This window comes from Epinephelus fuscoguttatus, linkage group LG9, assembly GCF_011397635.1.
Source record: "Epinephelus fuscoguttatus linkage group LG9, E.fuscoguttatus.final_Chr_v1".
Lineage (NCBI taxonomy): Eukaryota > Metazoa > Chordata > Actinopteri > Perciformes > Serranidae > Epinephelus > Epinephelus fuscoguttatus.
Window position 1 is genome coordinate 13,570,117 of NC_064760.1, and position 15,906 is coordinate 13,586,022.

Genomic DNA, 15,906 nt, shown 5'->3' on the forward strand with positions numbered 1-15,906 from the left:
CCTATAATACACCGGGCCCCTTCTCTCCTTCTCTCTCTCTCTCTCTCTCTCTCTCTCTCTCTCTCTCTCTCTCTCTCGTATCCTATTACTGCATCTTGCTAACTCGGCCATTCTGGATGTCACTAACTCGGCTTCTTCTCCAGAGCCTTTGTGCTCCACTGTCTCTCAGATTAACTCATATTGCAGCGGTGCCTGGGTAGCGTGACGTGTGTGGTTGTGCTGCTGCCGTGGTCCCGCCAGATGCCTCCTGCTGCTGCTGCCATCATTAGTCATTAGTCATACTTCTTCTGTTATTATACACATATGATTATTGTCACACATGTATACTGCCAGATATTAATACATACTTTCAATATATTGTACCACAGTAGCCAGAACTATAACTATAATATTATTACTTTCATTAATGTTGTTGTAAGCTACTGTCATTACCTGCATCTCTCTCTCTCTCTCTCTCTCTCTCTCTCTCTCTCTCTCTCTCTCTCATATGGATTACTGTTCATTTATTATGCTGATCTGTTCTGTACGACATCTATTGCACGTCTGTCCGTCCTGGAAGAGGGATCCCTCCTCAGTTGCTCTTCCTGAGGTTTCTACCGTTTTTTTTCCCTGTTAAAGGGGTTTTTTTGGGGAGTTTTTCCTTATCCGCTGTGAGGGTCTTAAGGACAGAGGGATGTCGTATGCTGTAAAGCCCTGTGAGGCAAATTGTGATTTGTGATATTGGGCTTTATAAATAAAATTGATTGATTGATTGATTGATTGATAGGTTGTTTTAACCCAGTATAAACCTAAAATGAGCCCATGTCACTGATAAGCAGGCAGCATCAGTGGTCCAAGAAGATCCTCAAAACAAAACCTCTTGGCTGATGTTAAATCAACAAACTCTGCTTCTCACCAGGAGATGGCAGCAGTGTACAGACAGAAATGGGAATTGCAAATCCAGGGTATTAAGTAATTAGATTCATGCTTCATTCACACACAACTATTGTAAAAATGTATATTTTAGTATAGGTGGACCAAAGAGAATCTGCACATGCTGCTGGACCAACATAAATCTTCACTATCTCACTGTACATGTAATCCAGTTTCAAAGGAATGAGTACATGATGAGTGGCTAGAGTTCTTTATTATTATTAAAGTAATTAAAGTAATTAAAATGCCAATATACAATCATTAAAACAGACTCAATAATTACACATTTTAGCAGAGTGAGATTGATTAGTGAGAATTGTAATTCATGAAGACACCCTGACAACAAAACAAAAGTCTCTGGTCTGCACTGTAAGGCAGACCAGAGGGATCATATCATATTAGGGATCATATTAGATCACGTAAACAAATATCTGGGCACCAGCTGCTTCTTGTATCATATGAGTTATTTAAAGAAAACAATCATGTTCAGATGAGACAAATGCAACAGTTTATCTGTCACCAGAAATATTAACTCTCCGCCACTCCTGAAAATTACAGTCTTAGCTGTCGTCTTTATGCCTCTTTGCTGTGGCCTTGTCTGTTACCGAGCAGGAGGTGTCCGCTGCTAGGTTCTGTCTTCATTTGTTTACCTGTTTACCATTTGTTTATGAATCTGTTTATGTAGTTCCTGCTTGATGCATGTCCACAAACTGCATGACAGTCCTGCCATTGTGAAGTGAACAGAGATAATGCAAAATTATCTTCTTGCTTGATTAACCAATATTGTGTCGCAGGCCACATATAGTATGTTTTGAAAGACAAGCCACGGGATGTTTAAAATTGGTTCATGGGCCATGATTGGCCCCCGGGCAGCAGTTTGCACATGTCTGCTGTAAGGCTTACATTTAAGGTTTAGATAAGAGAATTATGTTTTTGTTATGTTAATCAATTTTAGACTGGTAAATCAGATAGGGTATGCTGGCATGGTAAACTCATTTGTCTTGTGCAGACCACCATGAAGATTGTGCTTAGAAGATAATCATTGATCCATCTCATTATCCTTTAGTCTGAATATGTGAATATGTGTTTGGAGTTCGGAAATGTAGACTGAACAGTTTTGTGTATTGTAGGGCTGCAAACCATGCTGGAGTAACATATTATATTATAGTTTTGACAGATGTTGCAGTAAGAGTCGTGATTTTTAGTGGGATTGGTAATTTTTGCTTTCATTTCTACTGAAAAGAAAAACTTATTCTTGAGAATTGGGACAAAACATTATTTTTATATTATTTAGCCATGCTGGGAAAATAAATTTTATTACATCAAATTCTTAAACCTGTAATGGGCTAACCTCCCCAATAGTTTTTTTTTTTTTCCCCTTAAATTCCTTTTTGTGCAACTGAAGGCTTAAATTTGGTCAACTCTGTCAGACACACAAGCAGTCCTATAATGTAAAACATGAGGGAAATGTTTAATGATTTTTGATGTATTAAACACAAGATTATTTAATGAGCTGTATGATTAAAAAGTTGGATATCTTACTGTTCAAGAAATAAATCATATAACGCCCACTCACAACTGTTAATAATGTAATTTGTCTTTTTGATAAATAACATGTCATTAATAAGACAAAGGACACACATCAGGTGCACCATGGAAACCTTTTATTGAGATAAACTCAGTTTATAATTATTGAACATTTATTAAATGAACATAACAGAATTATTTTTGATGGAGGTGACTTCTCTGACAGACTTGGCAAAAATCTCGGACAAAGGCCTACATTAAAAGACCTATATTTTCATAAGGTATATATTTCCAAACAAAGATGATTAAAACAGTACAGTCTTACACCAATGTTATCAAATTAAATCAAGTTAAATATATATAATACATAATATAGCACGTTTAAAAACAATCGCAGGTGACCAAAGTGCTGTACAAAATAAAAGAATGACACACAATATACCAAGATAAAATGTACACAAATATAAAACAGAATAAAACCGGTAAGAACAATTTCAAAAGATTATAAAACACTAAAATATTGTACCCACTACAAACAACCAAAGGCCAATGTTATCAGTACATTCTATTAGTTTTGGATTTTAAAAGCTTAAAAACCTGTTTTAATTCAAAAGAAAAGTTGTGAATTCTTGTCTTGGATTTTTTTTCTAGCACAGGGCAAGATTAGAAGTTATAAAAATTAAAATATATGGTATTTATTCCCTTAAACATAATGTGTCTCTCCAAAAACATAATTAGTGTGTTTTATAGGTTACATTCTCAATTCTCAAATGGTAAAAAAAAAAAAAAAAAAAAGGTGATGATGTGATTTTTGCTGGGGTCTGTTCCCAACATGCACATTGCCTTATGTCTGGAATATAATTTGTAGGCCAGGGCTTCTCTGTAGCACCACAATGCTTCATTCATAATGGTGGGTTGTGACACTTTTTACCTTTATCACTTGTTGTACCTTTCATTTTCGATACTAATTTGATTGATTGTGCACCCCTTATTTAGAATGTATATAATGCTTAGTACATCTGTAGCTGAATGTTAGTGATACAGAGATGCTGAGACTAAGAAAGATTTCTTTAAGGAGATGACAAAGTAACTCCTGCACAAAAGGATATTTAATTAATGTATGCACTGAACATTATTACACATACGACAGAGGAATAACATCATGACTTGATCATGGAAGTTCATTCTTGGCCTCAGACACTCCCATCTCACAGTATTCAGTAATCTGTTTGCTCATGCCTGTATGCTCATATTTAATCCTCTTCATTTCACTTCACTGCTTTCCACCTTCGCTAAAATACATATCTACAGTATGTTTGCCTCACAGGAGTCAGGCTGCATGATCTGAAATGTAACAATGAGTCTGACAGCTTTCCTAAACCAGGGGTAGAGAAAGGCGTAGATCACAGGGTTGAGACAGGAGTTAAAATACATCAGAAAAGCCATGAAGGCCTCAGCTGAGGAGCCGATCATTATTTTGCCACCTGTGAGAGCCATACAGTAATATGGACAGTAACACATCAGAAACACAGCGACAACAATACCCAGAGTCCTGGCTGCTTTCAGCTCAGACCTCTTGGCAGTTACAGTCAATGAGCGCCGGAGCGTGACAGCTGCAATGTTGGAGCGCATGGCCCGAGCTTGAGAGACAACCACCATGAACACTCTCATGTACAGAATTATGATGATAAATATGGGAATGATAAAATTCAAAACAAGGTCCACATCTCCTGCGATGTCAAACACACATTCTCCGTGGCATGAATTATACCTGCCTGGCTTTTTCAGGTGGTCATATAAAATAACAATGCTGATAATAAGAGAGTAGATCCAACACAGACAAACACAGACTCGGACTCTCTTTAGAGTGACTTTGTTGGGGTAATGCAGAGGGTAGCAGATAGCCACGTAGCGGTCAACTGATATGAGCACCATGCTTTCTGCTGAGGCTGAGACGATGATGAAGGGTAACAAATAATACACAGCACATACGAGGTCACCCAAGAACCAGCAGGTGTCTGCTAAGATGATATCAGCCGGCATCACAACAAGGCCCACGAGAAAGTCTGAGACAGCCAGGCAGAGGAGGAGGAGGTTAGTGGTGGTGTGGAGCTGCCTGCAGTGAGAGAATATAGTCACTATGAATATTAACACAGTCACACAGACTATTATCACTAACAGTTTCAGCTGAGTAATAAATTCAGTGGTTATGGTTAAAACTCCAACATAGCAAAACAGTCTGCTGCAAGCACTATTCACACACAAAGGTTAGGATATTATAACATCCCTCAGCTACCCTAAATCTTCATCTTATCCTTGTAAATAAAACAATGACAGTATATTAGCATTGCTGAGGTGAGTATCTCTGCCTGAAGTGGGAGATGGAGATGATGACCAGCAGGTTAAGAGCTGTAGTGAGCACAGAGATGAGGGACAGAAAATAGAAGAGCGTAACTCCAGAGCGAGGGCGCGTCGGCTTCCTGCAGGAGCTGTTTAGGAGTTGTGGAAAGCAGAGTTCAGCTTCATCCAGGGTCTCCATCATCTCAGAGGAAGGAGATTAGACGCTGCTGAGCTCTGGCAGCTTTCTCACCAAACTTTGTGTCATACAGCTGATTTATCTCCTCTCATTCCCCCACCACCCTCCCCTGCTGCCTCTCAGGACCTCTCCTGGACACTGAACTCACCATGCCCTCGCTCCTTGCATCATACTCTTCGATAGCATCTTCTCCTGTCTGTCTCAATTTCAGATTTGGTTTGATGGTGTTTGGAGTTTACACAGTAGCAGGGTACTGCATGGGCCTGAAACGTCAGCCTGAGCCTGAACCCACCACATTTATTCCAGTTTAAGCCTTGCCTCAGGCCCAACAGCTTATCTGACCTTACAGCATGAATCTTGCCCAAGCCAGTATGTTGTTATGTCTCTGCATTATGTTTTCAGGTTGTGCGTTCGTCCTTCTGTCCATGTGTACGTCCCTTTATACGTCCCATTCTTGTAAATACAATATCACAATAACACTGTAACGGAATCTCTTCAAGTTTGGCACAAATGTTACCTTGAACTCATGGATGAAGTGCTTGGTTTTGGTGGTCATAGATCACAGATGAAGGTCAGTGTGACCTTGTATGTCTCATTCTCATGGATGCGATACCTCAAGAAGCCTTGAGGGAGTTTCTTTAATTTGGCACAAACGTTTACTTGGACTCAGGGATGAACTGGTTAGATTTTGGTGGTCAGAGATCAAGGACACTGTGATCCATCTCCATCCATCTCTTTCTTGTGAACGCAGTATCTAAAAAAACATCATGCAGTATAGGATTAATGTTTTAGATGTTCCGTTTTAGGGTTTTTTGAATTAGGGTTGTGCAGGGTATTTATCCATAGTAGTGATGCACCGAAATGAAAATTTGTGGCCAAAGCTGAATAATATTAAACGCTTGGCCGAGTACCGAATACCGAATGCCGTTTTTTAGTTTTTCATTAGTTTTTGCAGATGAACCCCCTCCAGATTAGTGTTGTCACGGTACCAAAATTGGGACCCACGGTACGATACCAGTGAAAGTATCACAGTTCTGAGTAGTATCACGATACCACAGCGAAAATGAGGCAGATGTGCCTTTTGTCATTTATAAAAAGATAAATCACTTTTCTATAATACATCAATGATATTTCAGTGGAATAAATTACTTATTGACTTATTCATACTTCAAAAACAGCATCAATAAGTGATTAACATAGGAGGGATCAAAATAAAATAAAAATCAACCAGCCACCCTCCTCCCCTGACAAGTCAAGTAAGTAAGGAACAGTCCCTAAAGTGCGGTGAGGTTTGTGGGCTGTTACCTGCCACAAAGAGAGAAATGTGAATGGCTCGTTTCTTCTCTGATACGCCACATACTGTGTGCCGCCATGGCTCGACTGTCCAGGTACTTTTGGGCAGTCATGACAACAAGTTATTCACCTCACTGCTGGTAAGCCGTTATCATGCGCCGCCATATTTGACAGGAATACGTATTCCTGTCCATGTCTGTGACCCCGTTCAACCCACAACCAGCGGGATTCGCCATTTCGTTTCTGCTGCTGGTTGAAATCTGTGCTCACACAGCGTGCTGAATGATTTATTTTGACCGCACAAAACTATTGTTAGTCGCAAATGCGAGTGCGATGATGGACGGAGTAAAATATCACCACACTGCCGACATTTTACTCTATCCATCACCGCACGCTGTTTGATTACATTATCAAAACACACCGCTATTATTCGGCCTTGCTTTTCACTTATTCCACCGAATACCGAATGTGTGTTTTTTTGCAATATTCGGCGGAATATATTCGGTTACCGAATATTCGGTGCATCCCTAATCCATAGGCAGTTTATTACTTAGAATAGATTTCAGTCAGCACGTTCCCAGTTTGGAGAAGCAGGCTGGAGTCTGACACAGAAGCTAAACAATGTAATGCTGTGGGTGGGGTTCAGCATTAAAAGGTGTTTTACCTACCTAGAAAAAAAAGTCCCAACCCCCTTATTCAGCCTGTTCAGATGGAGAAGCTAGTAACAGCATCGGTGTTTGCTCTTGTCAAAGCCACCGGACTCCACTGACAAAAACAGTAATTTTAGCTCGCTGAACACAGGAGCAGCTGGTTTACCGCTGCTTCTATGCGTTAGTTTGTGTTTTTGTGTGACTTTGGTCAATCTGAACTAATCCTTTTCTAAACACCATAGTCACACAATAACACAAACTAATCAATTGTTTGAAGCAGTGGTCGACCAGCAGCTCCTTTATTTAGGAATGTTAGATTGCAAATCATCTCAACCACGAGAGATCCGTGAGCATGCAGTCATAAATGTGCACACAAAATATGAGGCTGAACATTCCAGGTGTATTCGAGGTAAACTGTGAGCCCTTCAGGCTTGGTGGAGATAATGATTTGTAGTCTAGATTCTGACTCAGGGACCCTCTTTATCGCCTCAAGAAGCAGCACACACCTACAGTAAAGGCCCTCTTAATGGTAGCTGATATTTGCTTCAGCGGTGCTTAGTCTTTAACTGGGCTTCTTTTGTTCTGAGGCTCCCCACATTTTGCCCAGTAGATAATCCAGCCATGAACTTTTGCATTTTATATGTCATAATCACAGGGTGGTTACAGGTCTGATAACTCTGAGATGCTGTTTGTCCTGCTCAAAACATGCAAACATTTCATTTTATTGTGAAACTTCAACAGGACAATCTTCTGCACACAACTGACTATCATCAGTTATACTGTCATAGAAACCTTGGGTCCTTTTCCTTATGCTAATTATGGGGTGGGGGTTCACTATCTGTTGTTTAAACTCTTTTTTTTTCCCCCTTTCTGTGTGTCACAGTGTCTCAGTCTGGGTCCCCTCGCTGAATTTAGAGCTTTCTGCAGGTTTGTAACGTAGCACAGGCAGAAGTCTTCTTCATTTCTTCAGTTCATTTTTTTCCCCTTAGCAGCAGTTTGTGGAGTTTGATTCGAAGGGTGATATTTAGTCAGTCGATCCGAGGTGATCAGGTCAGATCAATGACCGATAATTGCAGCTACTGCAGAGGACCTTTTAGGACGTAAGCGCGATGAACGGCTAAGTTCCACTTTCACTGCATCTGATGTTGTTTTGCTCTGTCTGTGCGCAGAGCATGTTCTGTGCTCTGTGAGTATGGAGCAATGAATAATCATATAAATATAAATATATTCCAACAGCGGCAGTGCTCCTAAGAAACTGTCCAGCTCCAAAAATAGAAAATCAAACCTTGGCAACAAATGTTTTAACTGTGGTGGGCCGCCACAAATAAATGAGTATGTGGGAAAACCTGCTGACCCCATGGAGCCAAGGATCTGTCATTTGGCAGCTTTGGCTCCTCCGTCCTTGTGTCTCTTCCTAGCCTCCTCTGCTTGCATCTCCTGTGGGTAGGACTAAGACAGGGGGATGGGGAACAACTGAGGGAAGTGAGGAGATATGTGAGCAGGATGAAGTTCCCCCCATTTCATCACTTTCCACAGGGAGGTTTATGTCTTTTACGGAAAGTCACTTTGCTGGGTTTTTCCAAATGTCACAAACACAATGGCGTTCATTGCTATTGTACCAGGCTTATGTCACAAAACCTCAGCGAACCTGATATGAAACCTGTGTATGCCTGGATACCATAACTTTACAGGTCATGGCAAACTTGTCCTCAACTTCATCATTTCTTTACTTTTGATTTATTCTTAAGCAATGATTGCATCATAAGTTGATGTGAGGAGATTGAATCATGTTTTTATTTTGGAGCTTTTATTTTCTAACACCTCTGATTGCAGTGGTGCAGCAGAGGTTCAGATGTCATCATCAGGTGTGAAAACGCTCTTTAATCAGAGACATACTGAGCCATTAAGAGCAGCTAATGACCTACACAAAGAGTGCTGTTCAGTGCCCAGAGACAAATTAAATGTGAGAGGTTTTAATGACATTGTGTGTGTGTGTGTGTGTGTGTGTGTGTGTGTGTGTGTGTGTGTGTGTGCCTGTGTATCTGTTTTGTGGAACTACTGTTTGCAACACACAAGACAGATAGGTAATGTACAGTAAATTGGTATTTCCATAGCAAAACAGACACTGATCTGCATGGCCAAAAGTATGTGGACACCCCTGTTCAACCCTGTCCATAATCTGCGTTAAGCTGTTTAGATCCATTGAAGGTAGCTCTTAATGCCACAGCATACACTTAAATTTTAAACTAGAAACGTGCACACAGTAGAGTGCAGATCACCATCACTTGGTCAAATCCAAGGGCTTCATCCACATTATTGAAATCAGGTAAAAATCATCCATGACACTGAATATCTTTAGATAACACGAAACCACGTTTTCTGTAAACTACTCTGATTACTATACTCTCTCCAGATCTCACACACGTTTCCACTGTTGTCCTCGCAACAAGTGACATCACATGACATTTCAGAAAAAGACTTCAGCTTAAGAAGGCAATAACAAACAGACCAGACTAAGTGAAGGTAAACTTCAGCCACCTATAATAACAATCTGAGCTGTTCTGTGGCAAAAATAACCACTTTAATGGACATATAGTGACGATGTGTAATTGTCCCGTGTGCTTCCATTGCAGCCTGTCCCATGGCTGCCAGCTGCTGCCTACTCCCACAGTACTGGATCAATTTCAAAAATTGTTGTTCATGTCAGTCTCTTTGATTGATTTATATGGGGAAATGGCTCCAGGTTGAAAAATGTCAACGTTATCCTTTAACTGCCAGGGTCAACATGGGAGATAAAAGGTGGTTCATGCAACCTCAGTGTTATAACCATGACTGCAGAAAAACAAAACAACTTTGTTTATTGGAGTTAGCAACTATATCACTTGAACATTCAAAAGCATTTTTTTAAAATGTATGTCCTTGGGGGATCAAACCGCACACTCTGTAGTTTTACAGCTAATGTAAGTTCAAGTCTTTTGCGCTTGCAACAATGCCCTTTTCTGGAGCAATTTACACCCATTCTGTCCAAAGCCTTCTGAAGATGAACTGTATGTTGTGTTTTTGAACAAATCTCAAAATGAACACTTTGGTTAAAAAAAAAAAAAAAAAAAAGTTTTTTGTGATCAGCATGGCTTTTCAAAAGTTTGGAGTAGATTTTTTTTATTTATTTATTTATTTATTTTCCATTTAGACTATCTGGAGGGGCATTACTGCATAACATGATATCAGTTACCAATGGAGTTTTAAGAGGGTCCGTCGAGGTTAAAATGACAGTTAAAACATTGCTTTTTATGTAATATGATTGTCAGTGACGACTTCTCTGACCTAGGGATCTGGCCTGCATGTCTTCAATTGAATGCTTTCATCAAATGAGATGTCAAAAACGATGCTGCTTGTCCTGTCGTGTGTGCAGGTTTGACCCACTTGGTCAAACACCAGAGGATGTGTTGTTGCTAATGCTGTATTGAAATTGTTTCTCAAAACAGTTGAGGCCCCTTTTTCCCCTTTTTGACAAACTTAACATGCTTGCAGTGTGATGTCCTGTCCCACTGTGTTGGTGTGCCAAGAAATCAAAGTTCAAAACAAATCCTATAAATGATTCAGCAGTTTGCAGAGTCTTCACTGCCACAGTGTTCACGATACAGGTAAATATACCTTTCATAACACATGTTTAAGAGAAACCTGTTGACAGAAAACGTCTATTAATTAATTCTTATTCTGTTTCAGCTGCAAGGATTACACAGAAGTAAGGAGGAAAAACTGTTCAACGTTACACTTTGAAGGTCTGTTTTGAGTTCTTACTCTATTATCCATCAGTTTGAGAGTTTATAGATGTAGGGTAATTAGCTCATGGCTGTGTTGTATTTTGGTTTCACAGATTTTTCTGTAGGTCTCTGTAGAATGTTCCTACAGAGCTTGGAGATGTTTTTTTTTTGTTTTGTTTTTTGTTTTTTGTTTTTTTGTTTTTTTACAATTTTGTGAAGTTATTGTCTTGTGAGCACGATATATACTCTATTTTTTTTTAAAGCTTAAACATTGAGAAAGATGCTTATTATGTTTTGCATACAAAGAAGTTTGTAAACGGACAAGCCCATCACAGTATGAGTATCCACTTATACCCACAGCCTCATAAAATGTACACACTTGCATATGAAAATAATGATAGCTCTCATGTTGCAAAGTTCTTTGTTGGCATAAATTCTCTAACAGAACATTTTCCCACATTTTCTCAGCAGGGAAACATGAGGGTCCAGTTTGCCTGTCTGCTGCTGCTTTCTGCCACTGCGCTCTGTCAGGATGCAAGCGTTGCTCCACGTTACAGGAAGTTCATAGAACAGCATATCAATGGGCAGATGAGTGTTACCAGGTGTGACCAGGTGATACAAAGTAGAGGCATTACCCAAACCAACAGCAATCTGTGTAAGGAGACCAATACCTTCATCCGTTCCACCACTAACCATGTCAAAACCATATGTGGTCAAGCAGGAGAGCCATATGGTGACATGACCAAAAGCCGCCAACCCTTCGACATTGTTGTCTGTACACTGAGAAACCAAGGGGCCAGGCGCCCCCACTGTCAGTACAACGGTCAAGCTCGAACCAGGAGAATTGCAATCAAATGTGAGCAAGGCTTTCCTGTGCACTTTGACAGAGACATAGTACACTTTGAAAACTGATTTAAACAGCTGCTGTGTGCCTTTGTTTCCTGTCAAATAAAATACATTTGACAGCTTACAGTTGTTTGTCTTTTTTATAGTCATGTGTAATAATTGACAGTAAGGTTTGATAAACATTGGAAACAAGATCAATAATAATGTTTATATTGGTCATTGACCTTTTCCTAGAAGCCACTGCTAATTCTCTTTTGAAGCAGTGGCTGTAAAGGCCAGTCTCTTTACCAGAGACGTTCAGTCAGTAATGACCAATAAGATCCACATGCATTGTGGTTTTAAAAATGGAAATTAGCCCCCTTTATCTTCTGCATGTAAAATGCACCTGCATGACACGTGGCACACAATACAGAGTCTTTTTGATGTGACTGTTTAATCTCTTTCTCATATACAAATCTTGTGAGGGAAGCCTGAGATAAAGTAGACTTATGGAGTAAGTTTTTGGATAATGGCTTGTCCTGTAATGGTGATGTTTAAAAGCAGCAGCCATTTCACAGCTGAAGGTCCCTGTCTATTTCTTATGAACAGAAAATGTTGAGTTTTCACCAGCAGTAACTCATCATGACTCCTATACAGCTGAAAATGAACATGAAGCAGATATCTGAAAGTACAAACGGCAGGAGAGAAACTAAAGTTGAAGCAGCAGAGATTCAGTTAGACACAGAAGACCAAGGCTTTGTGACAAAGACTGTTTGTGTTGGAGAAGATGTGATTCTAACATGTAGCCGCCAGTCTGGATTAGGAGGTGTCTTATTTTGGATGAGAGTTGTTGCTGGAAACTTCCCTGAAATATTAGGAGCAATTTATACTTTTGATAGTGCAATTGTTGATAAGACTCCTCGCATTACTACCAAAGAGGAGCCTGGAATATTTGTTCTACATATTACCCAGACAGAGCTGAATGATGCTGCATTATACTACTGCCAACAAGTGATTGAACTAAAGACGACATTTCTGAATAAAACCTTACTGAGAGTCAACGGTAAGTGAAGCAGTATACACTACATTCACTTTAAAACTTCAGTTTTGAAACAATTACCTTGAATAAGCAGTTGACTACTTACCAAACATTCTACGAAAAGATTGTGTCATTTTCCAGGACCAGAACCTGATATCACTGCCATCACTCAAGACCTACCATCTGATCCAGTCCGTCCAGGAGACTCAGTGACTCTGCAGTGTTCAGTCCTCTCTGACTCTGAGAGCAAAACATGTCCAGAAGAACACAGTGTGTTCTGGTTCAAAGCTGGATCTCATGAATCTCATCCCAATGGCTTTGTCTCCTGGAACTGCAACCAAATCTACCTTCGGGTATTAATAAAGTTACCTTGAACCTTGAATGTCTTTTATGCTCATGGAAACAGTGAGTGTGAGAAGAGTCCTGAAGCTGGATCTCCACAGAAATGTGTCTACAGCTTCTCTAAGAACGTCAGCTCCTCTGATGCCGGGACTTATTACTGTGCTGTGGCCACATGTGGAGAGATATTATTTGGAAATGGTACAAAACTGGACCTTCAAGGTAACAACCATTTTGCATATTTAATCTATTAGAAGTCAATATGATATGTACAATCTTACCAAGAGGAAGCATTAAAGATTAATGCCACACTTATAACCCTTGTTAACTTTGAGATTTGTTTTTGTTCTTAATATTTCAGCCTCCAACATGTTGCCTGGTGATTGTCACACAGTCAAAACAGTTCTGTGTCTGTCGTGTGCTGCTTTGGCTATAAGTTTGTGTGTTATAGCCTTTCTGATTTACACCATCAAGACAAAGAAGTGAAGAAGAAGAAGCCATATGGTGTCATGACCAAAAACCGCCAACCCTTCGACATTGTTGTCTGTACACTGAGAAACCAAGGGGCCAGGCTCCCCCACTGTCAGTACTGCGGTCAAGCTCGAACCAGGAGAATTACAATCAAATGTGAGCAAGGCTTTCCTGTGCACTTTGACAGAGACATAGTACACTTTGAAAACTGATTTAAACAGCTGCTGTGTGCCTTTGTTTCCTGTCAAATAAAATACATTTGACAGCTTACAGTTGTTTGTCTTTTTTATAGTCATGTGTAATAATTGACCGTAAGGTTTGATAAACATTGGAAACAGGATCAATAATAATGTTTATATTGGTCATTGACCTTTTTCTAGAAGCCACTGCTAATTCTCTTTTTTGAAGCAGTGGCTGTAAAGGCCAGTCTCTTTACCAGAGACGTTCAGTCAGTAATGACCAATAAGATCCACATGCATTGTGGTTTTAAAAATGGAAATTAGCCCCCTTTATCTTCTGCATGTAAAATGCACCTGCATGACACGTGGCACACAATACAGAGTCTTTTTGATGTGACTGTTTAATCTCTTTCTCATATACAAATCTTGTGAGGGAAGCCTGAGATAAAGTAGACTTATGGAGTAAGTTTTTGGATGATGGCTTGTCCTGTAATGATGATGTTTAAAAGCAGCAGCCATTTCACAGCTGAAGGTCCCTGTCTATTTCTTATGAACAGAAAATGTTGAGTTTTCATCAGCAGTAACTCATCATTACTCCTGTACAGCTGAAAATGAACATGAAGCAGATATCTGAAAGTACAAACGGCAGGAGAGAAACTAAAGTTGAAGCTGCAGAGATTCAGTTCGGAGCTAAAAAAGTGCTGAACTTAACACACTAAGACTTTTAAAAATGTCTTCCTCTTTGGTCTACTGCGAAGATATGAGTTGATTCTTGTAACACACTTGTTTGAGGGGGAAAGGGAGGTCGTCAGGTGTTGGCCATAGTTGGCAAGATGCACTGCTACGTGCTTGGAGGTGGTTGGGTGTGCTGCTGGCCCAACTCCAGAGATGGTCCAGGAAGCAGGAAAAGGGGCGGGGACAAGTCAGGACTTGATAATGTCGCAACTTATGATTGGATGTCACAGTAACCGTGAATGAAGTAACCTTCTGCCCCTCTCTCAAATCCTATAAATGATTCAGCAGTTTGCAGAGACTTCACTGTCACTGTGTTCGCGAGACAGGTAAATATACCTTTCATAACACATCATGTTTAAGAGAAACCTGTTGACAAAAAACATCTGTTAATTCTTATTCTGTTTCAGCTGCAAGGACTAGACAGAAGTAAGGAAAAAAAACTGTTAACCGTTCAACGTTACACTTTGAAGGTCTGTTTTGAGTTCTTACTCTATCATCCAGCTGTTTATGAGAGTTTATTTATAAAGGGCATTTTGCTCATGGCTGTGTTGTATTTTGGTTAAATAGATTTTCTATAGGTCTTTATATTTTTTTTACAGAGCTTAGAGCAAAGTTGTTGTTTTTTACAATTTTGTGCAGTTATTATCTTGTGAGCACAATATATATTCTATTTTTTTTTTTAAAGAAACTTAAGGGGTCCATACATTTTATTTCAGCTGTTCCCAAATTTTAAGCAAAAAATTATTTGATATCACTTCAGATGACAATTCAGAAGGAGCTTAAACATTAAGAAAGATGCTTACTAATATGTTTTGCTTACAAAAAAGTTTGTAAACTGACAAGCTCATCACAGTATGAGTATCCAGTTACACCCACAGCCTCATAAAATGTACTAGTACAGCGGATAAGCTCTCAAATTATGAGGAATTGTGCACTTTTTGAAAAAAGCATGAAATTTCTACCATAGTTTGTACATACCATAAAGTTTATTTTCAGATGTGGAGGGAAGTCAGATTTTAACACTGAGGCCCGGGAGAGGTCAAATTCAGGATGGCCGCCAATATTATTCAAATATGCTTAACTTTGGAACCAAACACAATAGAAAAATATTTAAGGTGTCAATTCCAACTAAGTTTAGGGTGCCCATTCAGTTAGTGATACTCTTGAGATCAATGGAATTCAAGAAAATGCATTTAGGTCAAGGTCAAGGTAAAATTTTGCTTACAAAAAACAAAACATTTTCCTCTCTTTTTAATTTTTTTTTTAATGAACCCCAAAAATATTTCAATTACTTTTTACTCTCAGGTATTATTTAGTAATTAGTTATCATTTACTGGGATGTGTGGTTATTTTTTTCCTGCTAAGCACATCATTATCAGCAGATGGCCCTCTAGAGCATCAGTAGCTAATGCCAGTAGCGATGTAGTCAGTAGGCAACATGATGAATAGGCTACAGTATGCACAAGTGACGAGACAGAAAGCACTTCTGACAAATGTATCATATTTAAACAAAAAAAACCAGACGCCTTGCTGAGGCTGGTGCCGTCTCCCACCACGTCCAGGAAGCTCCCCACTGCATAAAAACGCAGCGCAGCCAGGCATTGCACCTCGGGGCAGAGGGCAAAATTGCACCAGG

General features: G+C 39.6%; 1 protein-coding gene across 1 annotated transcript; it reads right to left on the reverse strand.

Moving 5' to 3' along the window:
* Positions 1–3,744: 3,744 nt before the first annotated feature.
* Positions 3,745–4,978, reverse strand: LOC125895017 (trace amine-associated receptor 13c-like). Its single transcript, XM_049586787.1, has 2 exons — positions 4,809–4,978; positions 3,745–4,555 (listed from the first exon to the last, which is right to left on the reverse strand). The coding sequence occupies exons 1-2, from the start codon at positions 4,976–4,978 to the stop codon at positions 3,745–3,747; spliced, it is 981 nt and encodes a 326-aa protein (XP_049442744.1).
* Positions 4,979–15,906: the final 10,928 nt, after the last annotated feature.

Bases quoted from the DNA above. Each gene is read 5' to 3' on its own strand.
- LOC125895017 (XM_049586787.1), bottom strand. From the start codon at position 4,978: ATGGAGACCCTGGATGAAGCTGAACTCTGCTTTCCACAACTCCTAAAC. The intron at 4,556-4,808 runs GCAGAGATACTC...CTCTCACTGCAG, and splicing joins ATCTCCATCTCCCACTTCAG to GCAGCTCCACACCACCACTA.